Source organism: Wyeomyia smithii, chromosome 3 (genome assembly GCF_029784165.1).
Source record: "Wyeomyia smithii strain HCP4-BCI-WySm-NY-G18 chromosome 3, ASM2978416v1, whole genome shotgun sequence".
In the NCBI taxonomy this organism is placed as follows: Eukaryota; Metazoa; Arthropoda; class Insecta; order Diptera; family Culicidae; genus Wyeomyia; species Wyeomyia smithii.
In genome coordinates, this window is record NC_073696.1 from 193,222,320 (window position 1) to 193,240,923 (window position 18,604).

The 18,604-nt window shown below is 37.8% G+C and overlaps 1 protein-coding gene across 4 annotated transcripts in view; it reads right to left on the reverse strand.

Moving 5' to 3' along the window:
* Positions 1-1,301: 1,301 nt before the first annotated feature.
* LOC129732785 (maternal protein pumilio) overlaps positions 1,302-18,604 on the reverse strand; it is a 202,057-nt gene continuing 184,754 nt past the window's right edge. For all 4 annotated transcript variants that reach the window (XM_055694019.1, XM_055694018.1, XM_055694021.1 and 1 more), the window contains 3 exons: positions 9,599-10,732; positions 9,369-9,537; positions 1,302-9,181 (listed from right to left, as the gene is read on the reverse strand). In XM_055694019.1, the coding sequence (XP_055549994.1) occupies positions 8,710-9,181; positions 9,369-9,537; positions 9,599-10,732 (1,775 nt within the window). In that variant the 3' untranslated portion in view covers positions 1,302-8,709. The remainder of the gene's footprint in view (positions 9,182-9,368; positions 9,538-9,598; positions 10,733-18,604) is intronic.

Sequence of the window (18,604 nt, forward strand, 5' to 3'; positions counted from 1 at the left end):
CTCTTTAATAGGTAGCACTCCAGCTATGACCTCTAGAGAGTCATGGTATGCGTCGATTGCATGCAGCCTAGAGCGATACGTAAACATCGGTATTGTATCCTCTCTAGCTTCAGCATGTGTGAGGCTGCGATACCTCTGAAACATATGCTGCCGTATTCTATTACGGGCAGAATCGTAGTTTGGTAGAGTCGTATCAAATCCTCTGGATGAGCTCCCCATATGGTTCCTGTTACTATCCGAAGAAAATTGATTCTCGGTTGGCATCGTTGCTTTAGTTGTATAACAGCGGACTCAGACAAGAGCCTTGGGGGAGACCCATGTAGCTTGTTCGTATTATTGTTGAAGAACCGTGGTTGAAAACTAAATGCTTTTCAGACAGCAGGTTGATCAAGAAGTTCGTCAATATAGGGGAGAATCCTCTTTGATGCAGTTTCTCGGAAAGAATTTCGATTGAAACTGAATCAAATGCACCTGTGATATCCAGGAAAACTGAGGTCATTTGTTGTTTGCTACCAAGAGCCATTTCCGCTTCTGTGGCTAGCAATGCTAGGCAATCGTTAGGGCCCTTGCCTCTACGGAAGCCGAATTGGGTCTCTGATAGCTGGTTAGTTGTTTCTACCCAGTTGTCTAGTCTACGCAGGATCATTTTTTCAAGCAATTTGCGTATGCATGAGAGCATTGCAATCGGCCTGTACGAGCGATGATCTGTGGCAGGTTTTTCTGGCTTTTTGATTGCGATAATCTTAACCTGTCTCCAAGCTTCCGGGATCATATTGTTCCTGATAAGCTTATTAAACAGTACAAGAAATCGTATCTTAGCCGAATCCGGTAGGTTTTTCATCAAATTAAATTTGATCCTGTCCGGTCCTGGAGCCTTGTTCTTGCAAGAAGAATATATATATATATATATATATATATATATATATATATATATATATATATATATATATATATATATATATATATATATATATATATATATATATATATATATATATATATATATATATATATATATATATATCTATAGATCGTTTTACATATAGATAGATAAAGATAGATGTACATATTAGTTTTAGGTTGAATTAATTTTGTATTTTTAAATTGTATTTTGAAGAGAAAAGATGAGAGGGTTTTTATGCCTGTTTGAGGAGGAGCAGTCGGGATACAAGCTCTACTCAAGCTGGCTTTTCCCTACTCCAAAAAGACATTCGGCCCCATTATGCTTCGCGGTTGGGCCTAAATAAATATTAGTTACAAAAAAAAAATAATTTCGGCCGGAAATGAATAGACTAACGAAATTCAATATTACAGAAAATTTATATTTACTTGATAATAGCATAATATTTATAGTTGCATCATTATTATTTTTAGTATTCATATATAATGCATTATTTATAGGGCTTTATTCCAAAGAATTTCTCCAAAAATTATACATATAGCATTTTTCATTACTTTATTTCCCCTACTGCTCCACTGATTCCTTCTAATTTTTGCCAACGAACATTGATAGCGTTCCAATATGAAAACTGGAAATCATGAAATAAATTAAGCTTTTTCGGATTATCACTAAATAAGAAAAGTTAATATAATATTATTACGATAAATGATCAAATAACTAGCGATAATAGAGGAGAGTTGCGTTTTTTACACGCCTGTTGTAATGATGATCATATAGAAACATACAAATGAGGAAAATGAGCAGAAAAAATGATGCGCAAGTCTATACTCTGTTTGATTAACTGCTATAAACTATGATAGTTTTCCCTTATTCTATGGGTTCAGTGAAATACCTACATTGTTTACAAGTTGTGTGTTCGAAGAAAAAAGGTCTCCATGCATACTCATAAAATATTGGAGCAGCTTTGATTACAAAAATGCGTTTACCGACAAATCTCTATTGTAAACTAAAGTTAATTGGAAAATCTCAATGTTTATTTATAGGTTTCTTCTCCTGAATCGGCTGGGAATCGTGTTACGTGGTTCATCTAGTTTTATGCTAAATAAAATCTTTATCATCGCCTCACTATCAACTACTGTCTCGATTGCTAAGCTGTTCTAATCTTCAATCCAGAAGCAGATGACCATCCGTTTGAAAAATGAACTAAAAACATCCGCACTCATTTCGTTATTTGGTTTCATCTATAAGTAGTTTGGGCTTCTGCAATTGAACCAGTCCCGATGTCAAATTAATGCGGAAATCTAATCCAAAAATTTACGACAATTGAGAAAAATGGGAAAATAAGGCATTTTGCTGCTGCTACATTTGCTAATATGTATTGTAGTTCTGTAATGTTTCGTACTGTTTACAATTAATCTTGCAAGTGGTGGCAGTTGTTGCTTAAAACGTGACCTATTTCCTGTCTAAAAAATTCTGTTTTTGTTTTTTTTTTATTCTTTTTTACTGTTGTTATAAATCAACGGGAACAGGATCCCGCTGTTACTATTTATGTACATCGCTGTTTAGTATTATTATTTTTGTATGCCTAAAAAGTAAAATTCACAAAATTGTACATTGTATCTCGCAAGCTTGCAAGCATGTCTTGAACAAAAAAAAAGTTCAATAACGCAAATAATTGCGTAAAGCGGAATGAAAATTAAAAATATTGTCATTGATTTGGTTGACCTCTTGTGTTTAGTGTTCTCGCCTTGGAAATGTTGCAACCTTTCCGAAGCGGGTTCGTTATCCGCTAGTGTGTAAGTGTGTGTTTTTATTTTTTTTTTGTACAGATGATATTTTCACAAAAATGTACAGATTTTGTCCACTCTCTCGCGCTGGTTGAGTCTCTATCTGTTCAGTTCGCCTTTTTGATTTTGCTATAATTACAAATCAGTGAGATTGTAAAATAAATTTACACGTTTATGTTACAAAGCATAATTCTCAGTCCGAACCGTGTGTGTTTTGTGTATAAAATTTGCCGTTTTCCCTTCTCTATACAAAAATATTTTCACTTTCTGGAAATGCATTCTCTAGAATGATCTATGCTTCAAATTTAGCCAACACGACACATGGGTATATGGGATAAAAAACTTACTTGTTCCACTGTTTGTCACTCTCATTTTTTTATGTCTTCCTAAGGATACTTGAAGGCGCGGAAAAAATTGTTCAATTATTCCTTTCGGTCAATTTTTAAAATAGCCTATTTATAAAATTGTACACATTTTACAGCAAACCCTTTATAGGGTCGCACTATGTTCAAAGTTAGTTATTTTCTTCTTTTTCTATGAACAAAATACTAAAATAGTCAAAACAAAGGACATAAATGAAAAAGAAGAAGTTAATCACAGATTGTTTTTTGCCTTATTTGTGTCAAGAGTATCAACGAAATTTCTCATTATACCTTAGTGACCGAATCGCGTATGCTTTTAGGTGTTCTTCACGCGAGTGTTGAATAATTTCCTTTGCTGTGAGCCATCTCTTGTGATCCAGAGTGTGAATTTGTTGATGATAATGTATTCTTCTGGGTGTTTTTATTTTCCGGGGTTAGTAAAAAAAGCATTCTCTGTACATATCACGTTTTTTAGCCTTAACACTGGATGATTACTGTTTCTTTTAGTTTGATGACTTGTCTTTACAGATTCGCGTGGGTTGCTTTGTTAAAAATATATCTATAGAAAAGTCCGATTTACAAACATATTACAATTATTTCATTACATTTTTACACTTTTTTTTCTCACAGGCTGTTTTAACGAACTGTCGGGTTGATACTTGGTAATAGAGTGCGCTCTCATTCGCTTCAAATGCGGATTACCTCAATGACAATATTTTATAATTGTTTTTCATTTCAATTTGGGTCTCGACCCCGGTGCGAGTACAACAATAGATTTCCCCTATGGATTAAAACAAATAACAAACTGCGTGTTTTACAGTTACCCACACAAAGTTGGATTACCGAATCTCAGAATACATCCACTAAATAAACACACCCAATCGAGCACTAGAAAACAAAATGCAGTGCTTTGTGTAACTTTTCCTTTCAATTCAAAAACTTATATTTTGCATTACATATATCTCTTCCAATATCGAAATGGAAGAAATTTTTTTTTGCTAATTTTTGTCGTTTTCCAGAGCATGATCTCGATATTTGTACAAGAACCATATTGTGAAGAAATTATTTATATAGCAAATTACATGTTGCGTATTGTGTTGTGGACTTTATTTCAATCCTCCACAACGTATACAAAAATACTGTAAATTTGTTTTTGTTTTAATTAAATGCACTGGTGTTGCAACAATTTACAGACTAAATTTACAAAAAATAGGAAGTGGGAATAATTAGTAAATTTATTTTAATAATATCTAATGTTGGAGATATGTTTAACTTTGTTCGACAAGTTCATATCTAAGACTACAACAGAAGAGTACAAGTCTACTCAGGTAGGCTTGCGTTGTAAAAGAAGCAATGTTATCAAATACTACTACCTGGAGCAGTATTATGTGATTTGAAAATTAATGGACGCTCTTTTTCATGCAACTAATATTGTGTTTTTTTTCTTCTAATTTCAGTAACTGTCAATTTTCACTTCAAGTACAAACGGTGGAGGAGGCGATGGTATGTCCAATTTTTAAATTCTACAAGAGTTCTATCGTACAAGTAACATTACCTTCAATTTTGTTCTTTCGTGTTATTTGTTTGCTAAAAGATTTTTCGTTTTATCTTTGTTGTTCAGTATAAAATAACTATATAAATTTTGTACAGCGATATACAACATTACTTTCGTTCACATATGCGTGTGTTTTGAATTGTTTCCTTATTTTGCTAAATCCACTAATTAAGTGCCGGATGCAATTGTTTTAGTATAATAGAAAATTTTATTCTAATGTTTTGTCTACGAAAAACTCTAATCTTCCAATAATCAAGCTTTTATTATAAGTAGATACTTAAAAAGAGCTGTTTTCTAAGAGTCCAAACCGAAGTACGATTATTGTGAAAACAATCTTCCCAATAAGTGACGAGTTTCACGTTCAGTGCACTTAACAGTTGATGAGCGACTTGTTTTCATAGCAGCATTCTGCCGAGGCCAGAGATTCTAATATAAGGAGAGTCACAGGGACGCTCAGTTTATATGGTTGTGTTTATGCATGTATGTGTGTGTGCATGCGCGCACGTTTTCTCATCAAATGTTCCGTGCACTGTCGATAATTGTTTTATATGCATTTTACAAACCTAAAATATTAACTTATACGAAAAACACAAAAAATAAATCAGATTACTTCTATACGAATTACTTACTAGCTATTACTATTAGTGAGAGTAGCCGACATTCGGCTCAAAAATACCGCTCTGGGTTTAAAATTAGCTGAGAGAAGATGTTGTTCCGATAATGATTTAGTGAGGAGAGGCCTGCGTTTTCAATGCGGTCACTGCTGATCGTATTAAAGCAATATAATTTATATGAGCGTTTAATTTAGAAAAATATTTCCATTTCCAATTTGCTTGTTGATAATTTTAGAAAATGGGAGCTCTTTAATGTATCACGTAGTTCTGTAAAAGTGCTTAACAAGGATGAGTACACTAGAATCTTGTACTCTTTAAAATGATTGTAGGGTTATCAAACCGAGTAAGTAGCTGGTACTGTTGCAGATAAGATACATCATAGGTTGTAGCACAGTCAGCAGTGACGTCAAAAGCCATATAATTTTGATTCAAAGGCATCCACTATTTATCCGCGAATGTCTGGTTTAAAATAGATACCATTCTCAGTTTGAAAACCCAGACATTTTCCTATTCCGTGCGTACATAGTAACCTACATTTAGACAGCATTACACTGTGGGTCGCATATTCTACCGCAACAATAGGTAAGACATAGTGGACTTGTTTTTGCGTATTCTCACACAAGTATGTGCCCGCTAGCTACTCATGGAGACTACATGAATACACATTGAGTACACGCAACTGCTACTTCTAGAACTACGACTATTGCTACTACTACTGCCACTATCACTGCAACAACAGCTTTCGTCCACGCTTACGTGTGTATTTCTATACGTGCGAAACTCCCTGCGGTTGTAACACTGGCTTATGATATTAACAGTTCACAATTACATGGAAAATTGACAAGAAATGAATGTTTTCAAAAAATCAGGAGAATTTTTTTACGATGTTATACTTTACTAAAGATTGACTTACAGATAACTGTTACTGTTTATGTATTTATTAGAATTATTTTTTAGTATTTTTTATTTTTTCCTTACGTTAATCCTGCCATTGAACACTACCTTCAAATATTGGAGAGGAAAAGGTTCTTATTCGCAACTTTACGTGTTTCGTAATAAATGCTATCATGTTTCATTTTATTTATTCTTTTATATGCTTACATGTTCGGGATTGTTTTATTTTTATATTGAATATAGTAATTTGAAAAAAGTAAATGAAAAAAAGGTAAGTTTCATTGAAAACAAGATGCCACTGCACTTTTCTCCTATGATTTTGAGATAGTTTTGCCATCTGAAACTGTTTTCCAATTTAATATTCTTTTTTTTATCTAACACGTCATAGATGACGTCGGTTAATGAACGTGTATTCTATTCAAAGCAATTCTTGTTCAACTATTCCTGCTCCTGCTTTCAAGTTTGTTCGTTTGATCATTTGAATGATTGTATTTATTGGTTACGAATAAAATTAGTTGTTGCAATGAGAAAATGAAACGACAACGTTGGGTTACCTGATACATTCGAAAGACACAAAGCAAAAATGATAGAGAGCAATAACAGGGGACTTTCGATTTTCCGTGATTGGTAAAACTTATGCTCAGGTAAAGTACGTTTAGCACAATGCACACATTTTGGAAATTATGTTAGCGATTAGTTTTTTTTGTAATGCGTGGCTTAAACCACCGTTGCAACGCATGTACCTGTGTGTGTCTCGGTATGGATCACAGTGCGTTATTCTTATTCAAAGTCTGTTATATTCTTCGAAAAAATGATCCCTATGCCAGCTTTTTTTATTAATAAAATAACTAATCAATACTTTGTTGCCTCCTATTTAATGCATTTTAACACCTTTTTTTTCTGGGTAGACAAAGCTGAGAAACTTGTGTGGTTAATTTTATTTTCGTATTCAGCTCTTCCTTAAAACGAATCGCAAAGATTGAACATAAACATCTGCGGAATCAATGAAAATATCGCGTGCTTAATCACTGGCGTCTATGAACATAACTGGATAATGCCCTTCAAAAAGATGGAATCTAGCTTTCTTCGCAATATGAGTTACTGCTTCATGAATTAAGCAAAGAAAAGCGGTTTTCCGGTTGACAGGTGGACGCACACTTTCAAAAGAGATCAGTGCACAACAGTTTCTGCACATCACAATTAAGTCAGTACTTATTAATCGTGTTTGTATATATAAACCGGATTAGCGCGATCGATCCTCTGCTTGCCTCTTCAGTTCAACTCTGGGAACTTGCAGCATGTTTTTCATTTGCATTCTATTCTCCTCGACAGACCTTTTTTTCTACACGTCTATTGACCGAGGCAGTTTACATATGCCGGCAAACATTTGGATTAGCATTTTTCTGTTCGCGCAGAGCCTATTGGTTAAGCTCGCAACAACGAAAGGTAGACGATTTTTATCACCTTTATCATTTCGCAGCCATCATCGTCGTTACCGCTTTTTCTTTCAGACATAAGAAGCAATCGCACGCATATGGTTGAGATTATAATATATATAAATATTACGCGAAACCGATCAAATTCGTCATAAAAAGTGTACATTCCCTTGAGTGTGTAATACGCGAATCGCTGTCAACGTCGAATTTTGACTTGTTTTATCATATTTTCAACTTTTAATGCAACTTAACCACCAAATGATACAAATTATACAGATTTTCATTTTATACTTAGCCTAGTGTCTGCTGCTAACTTGGAGTGCACATGACAACGCTTTCGACTCGAGCGCGTGCAATTCAAGATCGATTTCTACCAATAATCAATTATTTATAAGTGCGTTAGTTTTCGTAAATCCAAAAAGTTCAAGCTTCTGCTTCACTATTATCGTAATTTAATCCTTGGTTTTGAAATTGTTTATTGTTTTTTTTTATATCCTGTTTCGACTAAAAGAGGTTAGGTTCTGTGTCTTCTATGGCGGGTTTGCAAGCAGAAAAAATAAAGATAATTCATATCGTGCCGTTAATCTCATTCGAAATGTGCTTCTATCGCGGAGAATATATATAACATTCTAAAAAATATAGTATGTTTACCGCTAAAATCACACACGGCCAATGCGGAAAACTGTTCGTGTTTAAAACCGATTACGGTTGCTTTTTTTGTTTTCTATATTAGGATTGAGATCCGTCTGTCCACAGAATGCCTTAACAGCTGATCCGGGAAACAATAATAAGTGTACATCTCGTTCGGCAATAACGAATTAATTTGTTCCCTAAATACTCAAAGTCTTTCGGTTCTGACCCTGTCGCTTAAAAAGCCTTCGTTATTCTAGAACAAAAGCATTGCGAGAGAAAAAAATCTCTGTAGAGTTAAAAAATATTTACAAATGCTTATGTTTTTGATCTTTACAAAAAGATTACTTCATTCACTTTCCTCCGCAGATCGAAGGCACATTCCGAAGACAGATTACAGTGCATGTTTTCGCTTTTCTCTTTCCAGAAAAGTGATGACGTTTTATAACTTTTCTCCAACCTCGCAAATCTCTTCTGGTTCTGAAGGTACCATCAGAAGGTTGTTAACATTACATTTTGCTACGCCCCAATTACATAACGCCATTAGTAGGTGGCGGCCCAATGGGTCCCAAAGTAGTTGCTCCCCCGTTGTTGTTGCCAGTGTTGCTGATTCCACTGCTTCCATTGCTAGGTACGCTACCGGGACCTCCACCGTTAGTAGCAGCAACCTGTTGTCCCCCGGGTACAGTTCCATTTGTTCCAATGGTATTATTGCCATCGGCACCAATTCCACTGTTTTGGTTTGCGTTAACTCCTGTCGCTCCGGTTACGCCTGTACCTCCCACTCCGCCAGCACTACCCCCGCCGATCGTGTTCGGTGTTTTGAGCGTGAATTTGTCTAGCTTGGCGATGATGTGCTTACCGTAAGTGTACTTCTTCAGTGAATTCATGTGCGGGCGAATTTTATGCAGCAACACCTTTCGCTGCGTCGGTTCTGACACATCAATCATCTTCTGCACGACGTAGTTAGCGTACTGGTCTTTCATCATCACGTGCAGACCGCTGGAATAAAGTACAACACATGAAAGTGCAATAAATATTTCATTAAACTTCATTAATATGAAATATGTGATTTCAGCCAATGATAGTCACATTCATTAACAATGCACTGTTTTAGCAATAATTTAAAAACATACTGAATTGGATTGAAAAGTGAAAAATCTGTTTAAAAGTAAGCAACCATACTTACGCATCATTAAACGAGCAAACCTCCTCAATTAACAGCGCTCGTTCAGCTCTGGTAGCGTGTGTAACGCACTTCTCAACTACATTCGATGCGAACTTATGCTGTGAAAGTATCAGCACTTTTCCCCGCACAGCAGCGATTAGCACCGACTTGTCTTCCGATTTTCCATGCTCTGTAAATCAAAAGCAAACAAATAAAAAATGAGAAAAAAAACTAAATAAAGCATTTCTTACCCAACACATGCTGGATCACATAGTTGCCATATTGATCCTGAATCAATTGTTCCGTATTTGCATGTAACTCAGCTAGGATTGGAGCGGTCTGCTCAGTGGTACAGTGTTCGAGTATCCTTTGAATAACTCGGCACCCATACGGATGCGTACTCAGCGAGTATACCTGGTTGCGGAAAGCGTCGATAATGAACTGTAGGGCCGTTGGTTCAACACACTCGATACATTTTTGTACAACATGATTTCCGTTTTGATCCTTAACACATTTGAGCACGTGCCCGTCTAACTCTCGAACGATTTCTTGCTGTTGTTCGGCTGGAATACTTTCTAGCGCTTTCTGAATCACACGGCAGCCATACATTTGCAGTGCTAGTGGCAGAACATGTCCTCTTACTTGCTGTGCCAGAGCTTGCTTCTGCTCAGGAGATCCAAACTCGAAAAATTTCTGGATAACATAGTTACCAAATACATCTGTCATTAGACTGTAAGCGGCGCCCAAGATTTCGTTGAACACCAACTGTTTTTCGGCAGCTGTCGCGCGCTCCAGTTTTTGTTGAATAAATCTAGAACCGTGCTGATCCTGGGAAAATTCGACGATGTGATTTGTCAAATCTCGCAGCTGTAGATTCGGATAGCGTTGATTACGGAAATCTTCCAATAGTCGCGAGCGTCCTGGGGGTCGGTCAAGTCCAGGCGCACCGGCTGCAACAGCTGCTACAGCAGCGGCTGCTGACGCTGTCGTCGGTCGTACTACGGATCCAGGCAATTTGGAGAACAACGAGTTACTCGAACCAAACATAGCATTCGCTGATATACCTGGTGCAAGTTGATTAACTTGCCTATATTTGGTTTCTGCTCCTGGAGCGCGACTTGTTACCAGCGCTCCTAGTCCAGACACCGGCGGAGGAGTGATAGACGTTCCTAATGGGCTAGCTGAGGCCGTTACTGCACTTAGGCCACCGTAACTTCCCGCACCAACTGGCCATTTCCGGGCAGCAGCAGCGGCTGCGGCAGCTGCGTTACTCACCACAGCATTGGTGGATGCTGACGTGTAATCTAGCGACGGACTGAACGCTGAGGTGTTACGATCGAACGAGTCTCTCCGTGCGGTCAGTGACGACGTACTCAGTGCGAGACCTAGAAAAGTAGCGGAAAAAATCGGATTCAATTAGAGTAAATCCGTTGCATAATGAAATTTTTGTTGGTTGCGGTATCGCTTTCGCATGACAAAGAGAAACCGCACGTTCCGCGGGCCTCGATCGAAATCAATTTGAAATGATTTGGTTCAATAGTTCGTAGGATTGCAAGGTAAACTAATTTGTTGGAAAAATGTGCCCACGCAGATTGGAAATTGGAAAGACTATAGCTTTTCGTGGCATCGATTTTAAAATTATGCAATGGAATATGCTCACTCTCGGCTGGCAGTGAATCACAGTTAGACTACAACAGAGTTGAAAAACATTATCGGGGTTATCAATTATCCTCGAGAGTCAGTTTTCTATGGCAATTTTATCATGTCTTCGGTGGTTGCACGAAAAACGCAAAGAAAAACTAATTCCATCCTCCCCCTTGTGCAGATTGTATACTTTTTATTGTGTTGAATTTAAGTGAATGAAAATAACGATAGAACAGGCAAAACTGGAACACAGCAATTTGACAGTGCCTTTGCTGAATTATGTATATATGTAGTTCGAAATGGACAAGAAGGGACAGCGAATAGATAAGATTAATGTCAGCGTTTCGACCCGGTTAAGTAATTTCTGTTTGCATCGAAGATGTTGGTTGGATCGGGTAGATATTTCAAGTGGGACTCAACTTAGTGTGATCGTATTTATTTGATGCTTATAAAGAATCTCGACAGAGTATGTGTGCTCAGTATCAATCAAAAATATTTGAGTAATTCCGAAAAATAGTTCAAGAGTTAGTAAATCGAAGTATGTAGGTAAATAGTACATACATTACATAACCTACACTGTACTGAAATCGTTACTGATTATACCATAAAAATACAACGCGCAATACTAAGACAAATTTCTTCACTAACACCGGAGTACATTCTGTGAAAGCTGTAATGAACATGTAACATGTAGGTTACGCAAGATTTCATATAACTTGAAAGAATGTAAATCTCACAATGTCGTGCCAGTAGCTTGGCAAGGGAAGCGCTATAAAAAGCAGCTTTGTAGTACGAATATTCGTGTCTGGCTGCTGACCCATACGGTAGTGTACAATCATATCTTCTATCCTGTGTACGAAAGAGTTAAGTTACGATGCCCTCACGGTGTGAAATCACATTAGCTGTATGATCTTGTGTACAGCTGATGTTACAGCTTGCGTTAGGCTCCTGACACGTACGGTTGTGTACGGTCTTCGTAGCAAGTTCAAATTACTAACATGATACTGAGCTTCACAGAGCGAAATTGTGAAAAGTTTGATAATTTTCATAGCATCCGTAGTCCTACGTCAAGCTTGTGCTCGTGTTTTCAAGCACAGACCCTTCTACTTTCTCCTCGATGTTTTGTAAGGTAGGTACATAATTTTAATTTAGTTTGTGTTCATGCATACTGAATTTGCGAGAGTCTAGCCAATATCTTGGTACTGATTCTACTAAAGTGAAACACACGTTAACAAATATCAAGAATACTCATAAATTAGGTTACAGTACACGAGAGATGAATTGGTAAAATTATCATTCTACTTAAAAAACAAAAAAATCACCAACGTAATCAAAGTGTTTGGAGAAAGTTTGTCAGCTGCCAGGAAGACAGGATCGGGGGGAAATCGAAATCCTGAAGCCGCAAAAACGACGAAAAGAGTGGCCAGCGGTTTCAAGCGGAATCCTAAGCTTTCCGTCCGAGATGTCGCAAGCACGCTTGGGGTGTCGTCTACAACTGTAAATCGAGCTAAAAGCCAAGCCGCACTGTCGACTTACAAAAAGGTAGTGACTTCAAATCGTGACAATAAGCAAAACAAGTCGGCCAAACAACGATCGCGAAAGCTGTACGTGAAGATGCTGACGAAGTTGGATTGCGTAGTACAGGTTGATGAAACTTACGTCAAGGCAGACTTTAAACAGCTTTCTGGACAGGAATATTAAACAGCAAATGGAAGAGGAACGGTGGCAGAGATTTTCGCCCACATTGAGCTGTCGAAATTGGCAAAGAAATATCTCGTGTGACAGGTCGCGAATGCTTCCGCCAACCAGGAAATTTTTGTGCAGGAGGGCCTGAAAAAACCGCTGTAACCTTTTCTCAAGCAAAACAGTTGTTCCGTTCTATTTTAACCGGATTTGGCATTTTGCTTTTATGTGAAAAGGACATCGAGTGGTGCCAAAGGACATAAACCTTCCCAACACACCAGAGCTCCGCCCTATATAAAAATACTCGGTTATCGTCAAGCGGAACCTCAAAACGACATGAAAGACAATTGTCACCGAGATGCAATTCAAGGTTAACTGACGTTCTGCGGCGAGCAACGTGACCAAGGTGGCTGTACAAAGCTTAATGGAAGGAGTCAAGAGAAAGGTACGGCAATTCGACTTTGCTAGAAAAGAAGTTGGAGTCAAAATTTTTTTTTATTCGATACGAATTGTGCTTGACAAAGAAACATGATTGGATTCTTTAATAAAACAAGGAACGATTTACACACATTTTTGTTAGACCGATTTTTGATCGTAGCACCCTTTAGAGTACAACATTTTCTTGAGTCGTTGCCAGATTTCACGTGACAACGAACCAGAAACCCGGCATTTTGCGTTGGTTTTGACTATGTAGTTCGGAAAAATAGCAACGAGAATCGCGTCCACGTTCAGACTATTGCTCACGAAACCTATTCAATTTCTACGATTAGAAATAGTACCTTCAACTAAGCCACCTCATTTTTTATAATTATAATTTCGTCGCTTTGATTTTTTGACGTACAATTACAGCAACATTACATATAAAAAAATAGGGTATCCCAAAATAACGTTTTGTCAGATAGTCTGGGGGCTCAACCCGAAAATGATTGGTTATGGTGTAACAAAAAAACTTTTGTATGACGACAACTCTGGAAAATGTTTAGTCGACGTACTAATTCCAGTTTTATGAAAAAAATAAATTTTTCACGTTTTTTCATTTCAAATATTTTTATCACATGAAAATTTTGTAAAATCGAACCCAAATATATTATCTTCGCATCCTTCGGAGTCCAAGCTAAGAGAAAAAAAAAATGTTACGGCTTGTTGTGGCCACAATTTCATTGTTACAATTTTTTGGCTGTTCTGAAAATTCTTAATTTTGGTGTTTTCTGAAATTAAACCTTTAAAAAGCGTACCAAACTTCACGTGTCTTCTGGGAAGTTTTTCCTCATAAAATTTCCCATCTTTCTGTTGTATGGAATGGTTGCTGGCGTAAAGTTTGGTACGCTTTTTAAGGGTTTAATTTCAGGAAACACCAAAATTCAGAATTTTGAGAACAGCTAAAAAAATTGTAATAATGAAATTTGAGCCATAACAAGCCATAACATTTTTTCTCTCTTAGTTTGGACTTCGAAAGATACGGAAAAAATATAATTGGGTTCGATTTTACAAAACTTTTATGTGATAAAAATATTTGGAATAAAAAAAACGTGAAAAAAATTTTTTTCATAAAACTGGAATTAGTACGTCGACTAAACATTTTCCAGAGTTGTCGTCATACAAAAGTTTTTTCATTAAACTCAAATAAGCACATCGACTAAACATTTTCCAGAGTTGTCGCCATACAAAAGTTTTTTTGCTACACCCTAACCAATCATTTTCGAGTTGAGCCCCCAGACTATCTGACAAAATGATATTTTGGTACACCCCAATATAAATTGTCCTCTTTCAAATGCTCAAAACTCAGTCAGTTTGAAACGGATTTTTTTCATTTTTACAGCAATCTATTGGAAAATTATTTATATGTCCAACATAATGCGGAAAATTGTGATTGTACTACTGAAAAAATGTAGAACTTTATTTTGCATGCACATTTTGACCAATCAGAGCAGAAAACCAGTCCAAATACCATCCAACAAGGGGGTTTTTGGAACCAGGATGACATCGAGTACCCGGATATCGACCCTAGACACCATTTAGAATTTCAAGAAGGTGACTTCCGATTTTTTCCGATAGATCTGATGTTTAGCGGCCGGGAATCATCTCCAGACGCCATCTTAAAGTTTGAGATGGTGATTTTCGGTTCCTAGAAAACAACATAAAATGTTAAAAGACTCCCAAATATGTGTTTTTTTTTTCAGAATCAAGATGATAACCAAAGGCCGTAAATAAACACCAGACGCCATTTTGAAATCCATGGTCACAAGTTCCGGTTCTCGGATATCAGCACAAAATAACCAAATATACTAAAGTCGCTTTTTACGCGGGGGATACGTGCCGCGTAAAAAAAACGCGTAAATTCCGCGTAAAAAAACCGCGTAAATTTCGGAATCCGCATAAATTCTGGAATCCGCGTAAAAAAAAAAAAACAGCGTTAATTCTGCATTCCGAGTGAAGGGAAACCGAAATCCGCGCAAAAAAAAAATACCGCGTAAATTCCAGAATCCGCGTAAAAAAACCGCGTAAATTCCGGAATCCGCGTGAAAAAACGCGTAAATTCCTGAATCCGCGTAAAAAAAAAAAAACCGCGTAAAAAGCTACCTTAGTGTATCACCCAATATTTTCCGAATTAGAGTGATGTCAAGAGTCCGGAAATCGACTCCAGATGTAATTTTGGAATCAGTAAAACAGTATACCATTTAATATGAGTCGAAATTAAGTGACCAGTCGCCAGAAAAACATTAGGGGTCTTCACGCTGAGCTCGTATACAAATACCCAATTGTAAACTGTGTATCTTTCATTACTCATCAATGGAGAAATGATTCTACGCACCGATCAATTTCATATTTTGAAACGAAAATTATGAGTTCATAAAATTACGATATTCAATCCGTTTAAAAATGACTTATGAAAAAGCTCTTTATGTTTAAAATGGGTTAGAAATGGAAAAACTTTGCTTCATATATCGAAGTGGAAGAAATTAGTGGAATACTATTTTACCAAGGTGTGAATTTAAATATCTGATGAAAAAAAAAATATTTTAAATTTTGTCCCCCAGGCAGAGTACCCACAAATTGAAATTCTTGTAACTTTGACAATTTTAATCCGGTTTCAATAATTTGCACAGCAGTGTGTGTACTTAGGGATGAGCAATAGAATAAGTCGGCAGCGGAATGTGATACGATATAGATTGTGGAACAGTACCACCGTCCCCCGTAGTTTAATTGGTCAAAACACCATGCCGGAAACAGGGAGATTGCGGGTTCAAGTCCCGTCGGGATGCGGTATATTTTTCCAAAATCTATCATATTCCCAGTTCGCTTGTTTTTCGTTCTTTCTCTACTTCACATACTGTCTGCTTAATGAACTTGCGTGTTAACGGGAAAAAGCCGTTGTTAAAAATAGAAATTCAGTTCGAAGACTGTAAACTTATTCTATATTATTCTAACAACTAAACTAATCTACTAGTGCGGTCTTTGAAAACATTCACACATCGTTGAACAAGCGAATACATTTCTCCAAGGGATTGTTGTAGTCATAGTTGGTTCTGTGGTAGCGGGTAGCCAGAAGAGTATAGGCATTAGCTCGAGTGACGCAGGGCAGTCAATTACTCTTTGAAGCACATAAAAAACGGAGAGAAGCTGCGCTTTATCACGTCTGACTGACAGCGATTCTAAACATACAAGCTGACATCTATCAGGGTAGAGGGGGGAGCTCCACTGGGTTGTTCCAAGGGAGTGACCGTAAAGCAAACCGTACAAATTTCTTCTGCACGCGTTCAACTGCGAGGTTTTGTCCTAGGCAGTGCGGAGACCAAACAGGCGAAGCGTACTCCAGAATGCTGCGGACCAACGTGCAATAGAGTGACTTAATAGCAAAAATGTCCGTGAATTCAGATGCGTGACGACGAAAAAACCCCAGAACAGAAAAAGCTTTAGCAGTCATAATCCCGATATGGTCATTGAAGTTGAGCTCTTTGTCAATCGTCACACCGAGATCACAGATAGACGAAACACGTTGGAGCACTTCAGCCCCTATACTGTACCGGTGCTGAACTGGATTGGTAAAGCGTGTAAATGATATAATTTTGCATTTTGTATCGTTGACACGCATCCCATTCTCATCGCACCAAATCAGCAAAATGTTGATGTCTTCCTGAAGGGCAGTGTGGTCATCCGTAGACGCAACTACACGAAATACTTTCAGGTCATCGGCGAAAAAGAGTTTGAAAGAGGATATGAGTAGGTACAGATCATTCACATAGATGTTGAATAACAGCGGTCCAAGAGCACTACCTTGGGGCACGCCAGACGTGATACAAAATGAGCGGGATCGAGCTGAGTTGACTACAACATATGAGGTGCGGCTGAATAAATATGACAGAATCCAGTCCAAAATCCATTCTGGAAAGCCAATATGCTTCACTTTTTCGATGATATGGTAGTGAGGAACGGTATAGAATGCTTTCGCAAAATCGACGTACACCGCGTCGATTTGCCGCCTCATTTCCATTTCCCGTGATAGTGTGGTAACATAGCACATCAAGTTTGTTGTAGTTGACCGATGTCTCCTAAAACCGCGATGGCTGTCGGAGATGAGAGGTGCTAATGCCGTATATAGCACGTTTTGCACAAGTTTCCCAAAGACTTTGACAACACAAAATGGAAACACCACGGAATGTGGGCGAAACGGTTGCGACGTGGTACTGGTGATGACCTACTAAAAACACTTTCGAAGTAAAGAGCGAAAAGGTTTGCTGCTTCCAAATTAGAGCTGGACTGAACATCGTTAAAATTTACGTTGGATGGAATGCGAGAAGATGATTTTCGCTTATTCACGAAATCCCAAAAGCGTGAGGGATCCTGTTTAACACTAGCCTGGATCCTTGATATATAATTATCGTGAGTGGCCTGTAGAACCGTTTTATACACAGCTTCAACATCATGCAGTTTTTGTCTGTCGCTGTCAGATTTCGTTAGGAAGAAACAGTGGCGTGCTTTTCTTTGTTTGTTCCGCAGAAGACGCAGCTCAGAGGTCCACCAGGGTTGGTTGAAGGTCGAATTGAACAATCGTTTTTTACGTGGAACGAAGTTCGTAATCACACGCCTTGAAATTGAAACTAAAATTGTCTAAACAGTCGTCAAGCATGATACAGTTGTCAGGGCTTACGTCAATCAGTAAAACAAATGGCGTGTGCAGGGAATCAAGCCGTGACAGTGGCGTGGGCGGTTCAATTAAGTCCAGGTGCTCTGGTGAATTTGTGAATGCGAGGTCAAGGAGATTTCCATAAACGTTAGCGAAACAATTGACTTGATGGAAACCACATGAGGACATCGTGTCACCTCGTCGTCCAATTGCCATCTCAAATAAGGAAGATTGAAGTCACCCAACGTCAATACGATATCGGTTACAGCCGCGCTTAAAAGATTCTTGACTGCAATTAAATAATACAACGTGGCAAACCATCCAATATGGGTATTTCCAGAACCGGGATGATATCTAGAGGTTGCAAAACGACCCCCGAAACCATTTTGAAAATTGAAATGGCGACTTCAGGTTACTGAAAATGAACCAAACTTGACCGAATACCATCGCATATTGGTATTTACGGAATCGCGATGATGCCCAGAGACCGGAAATTAACTCCAGATGTCATTTTGAAATTCAAGATCGTGACTTCCGGTTCTCGGAAAACAGCCAAAATTAACCAAATGCCACCTAATATGAATACTTTTGGAATAAGGATGCTGCCCGGAGACCATAAAACGACACCAGACCAACCGGAAGTCACCTGTCCTAAATTTCAAAATGGCGTGTGAAATTGACTTCTGGTCTCCAGGTACCAACCTCCGGAAATTACAATTTTGGGTAGTATTCAGTCATTTTTGGTTCTTTTCTAGAACCAGAACCAGAAAGTTGCCATTTTTGAATTTAAAATAGTCTTCAGGGT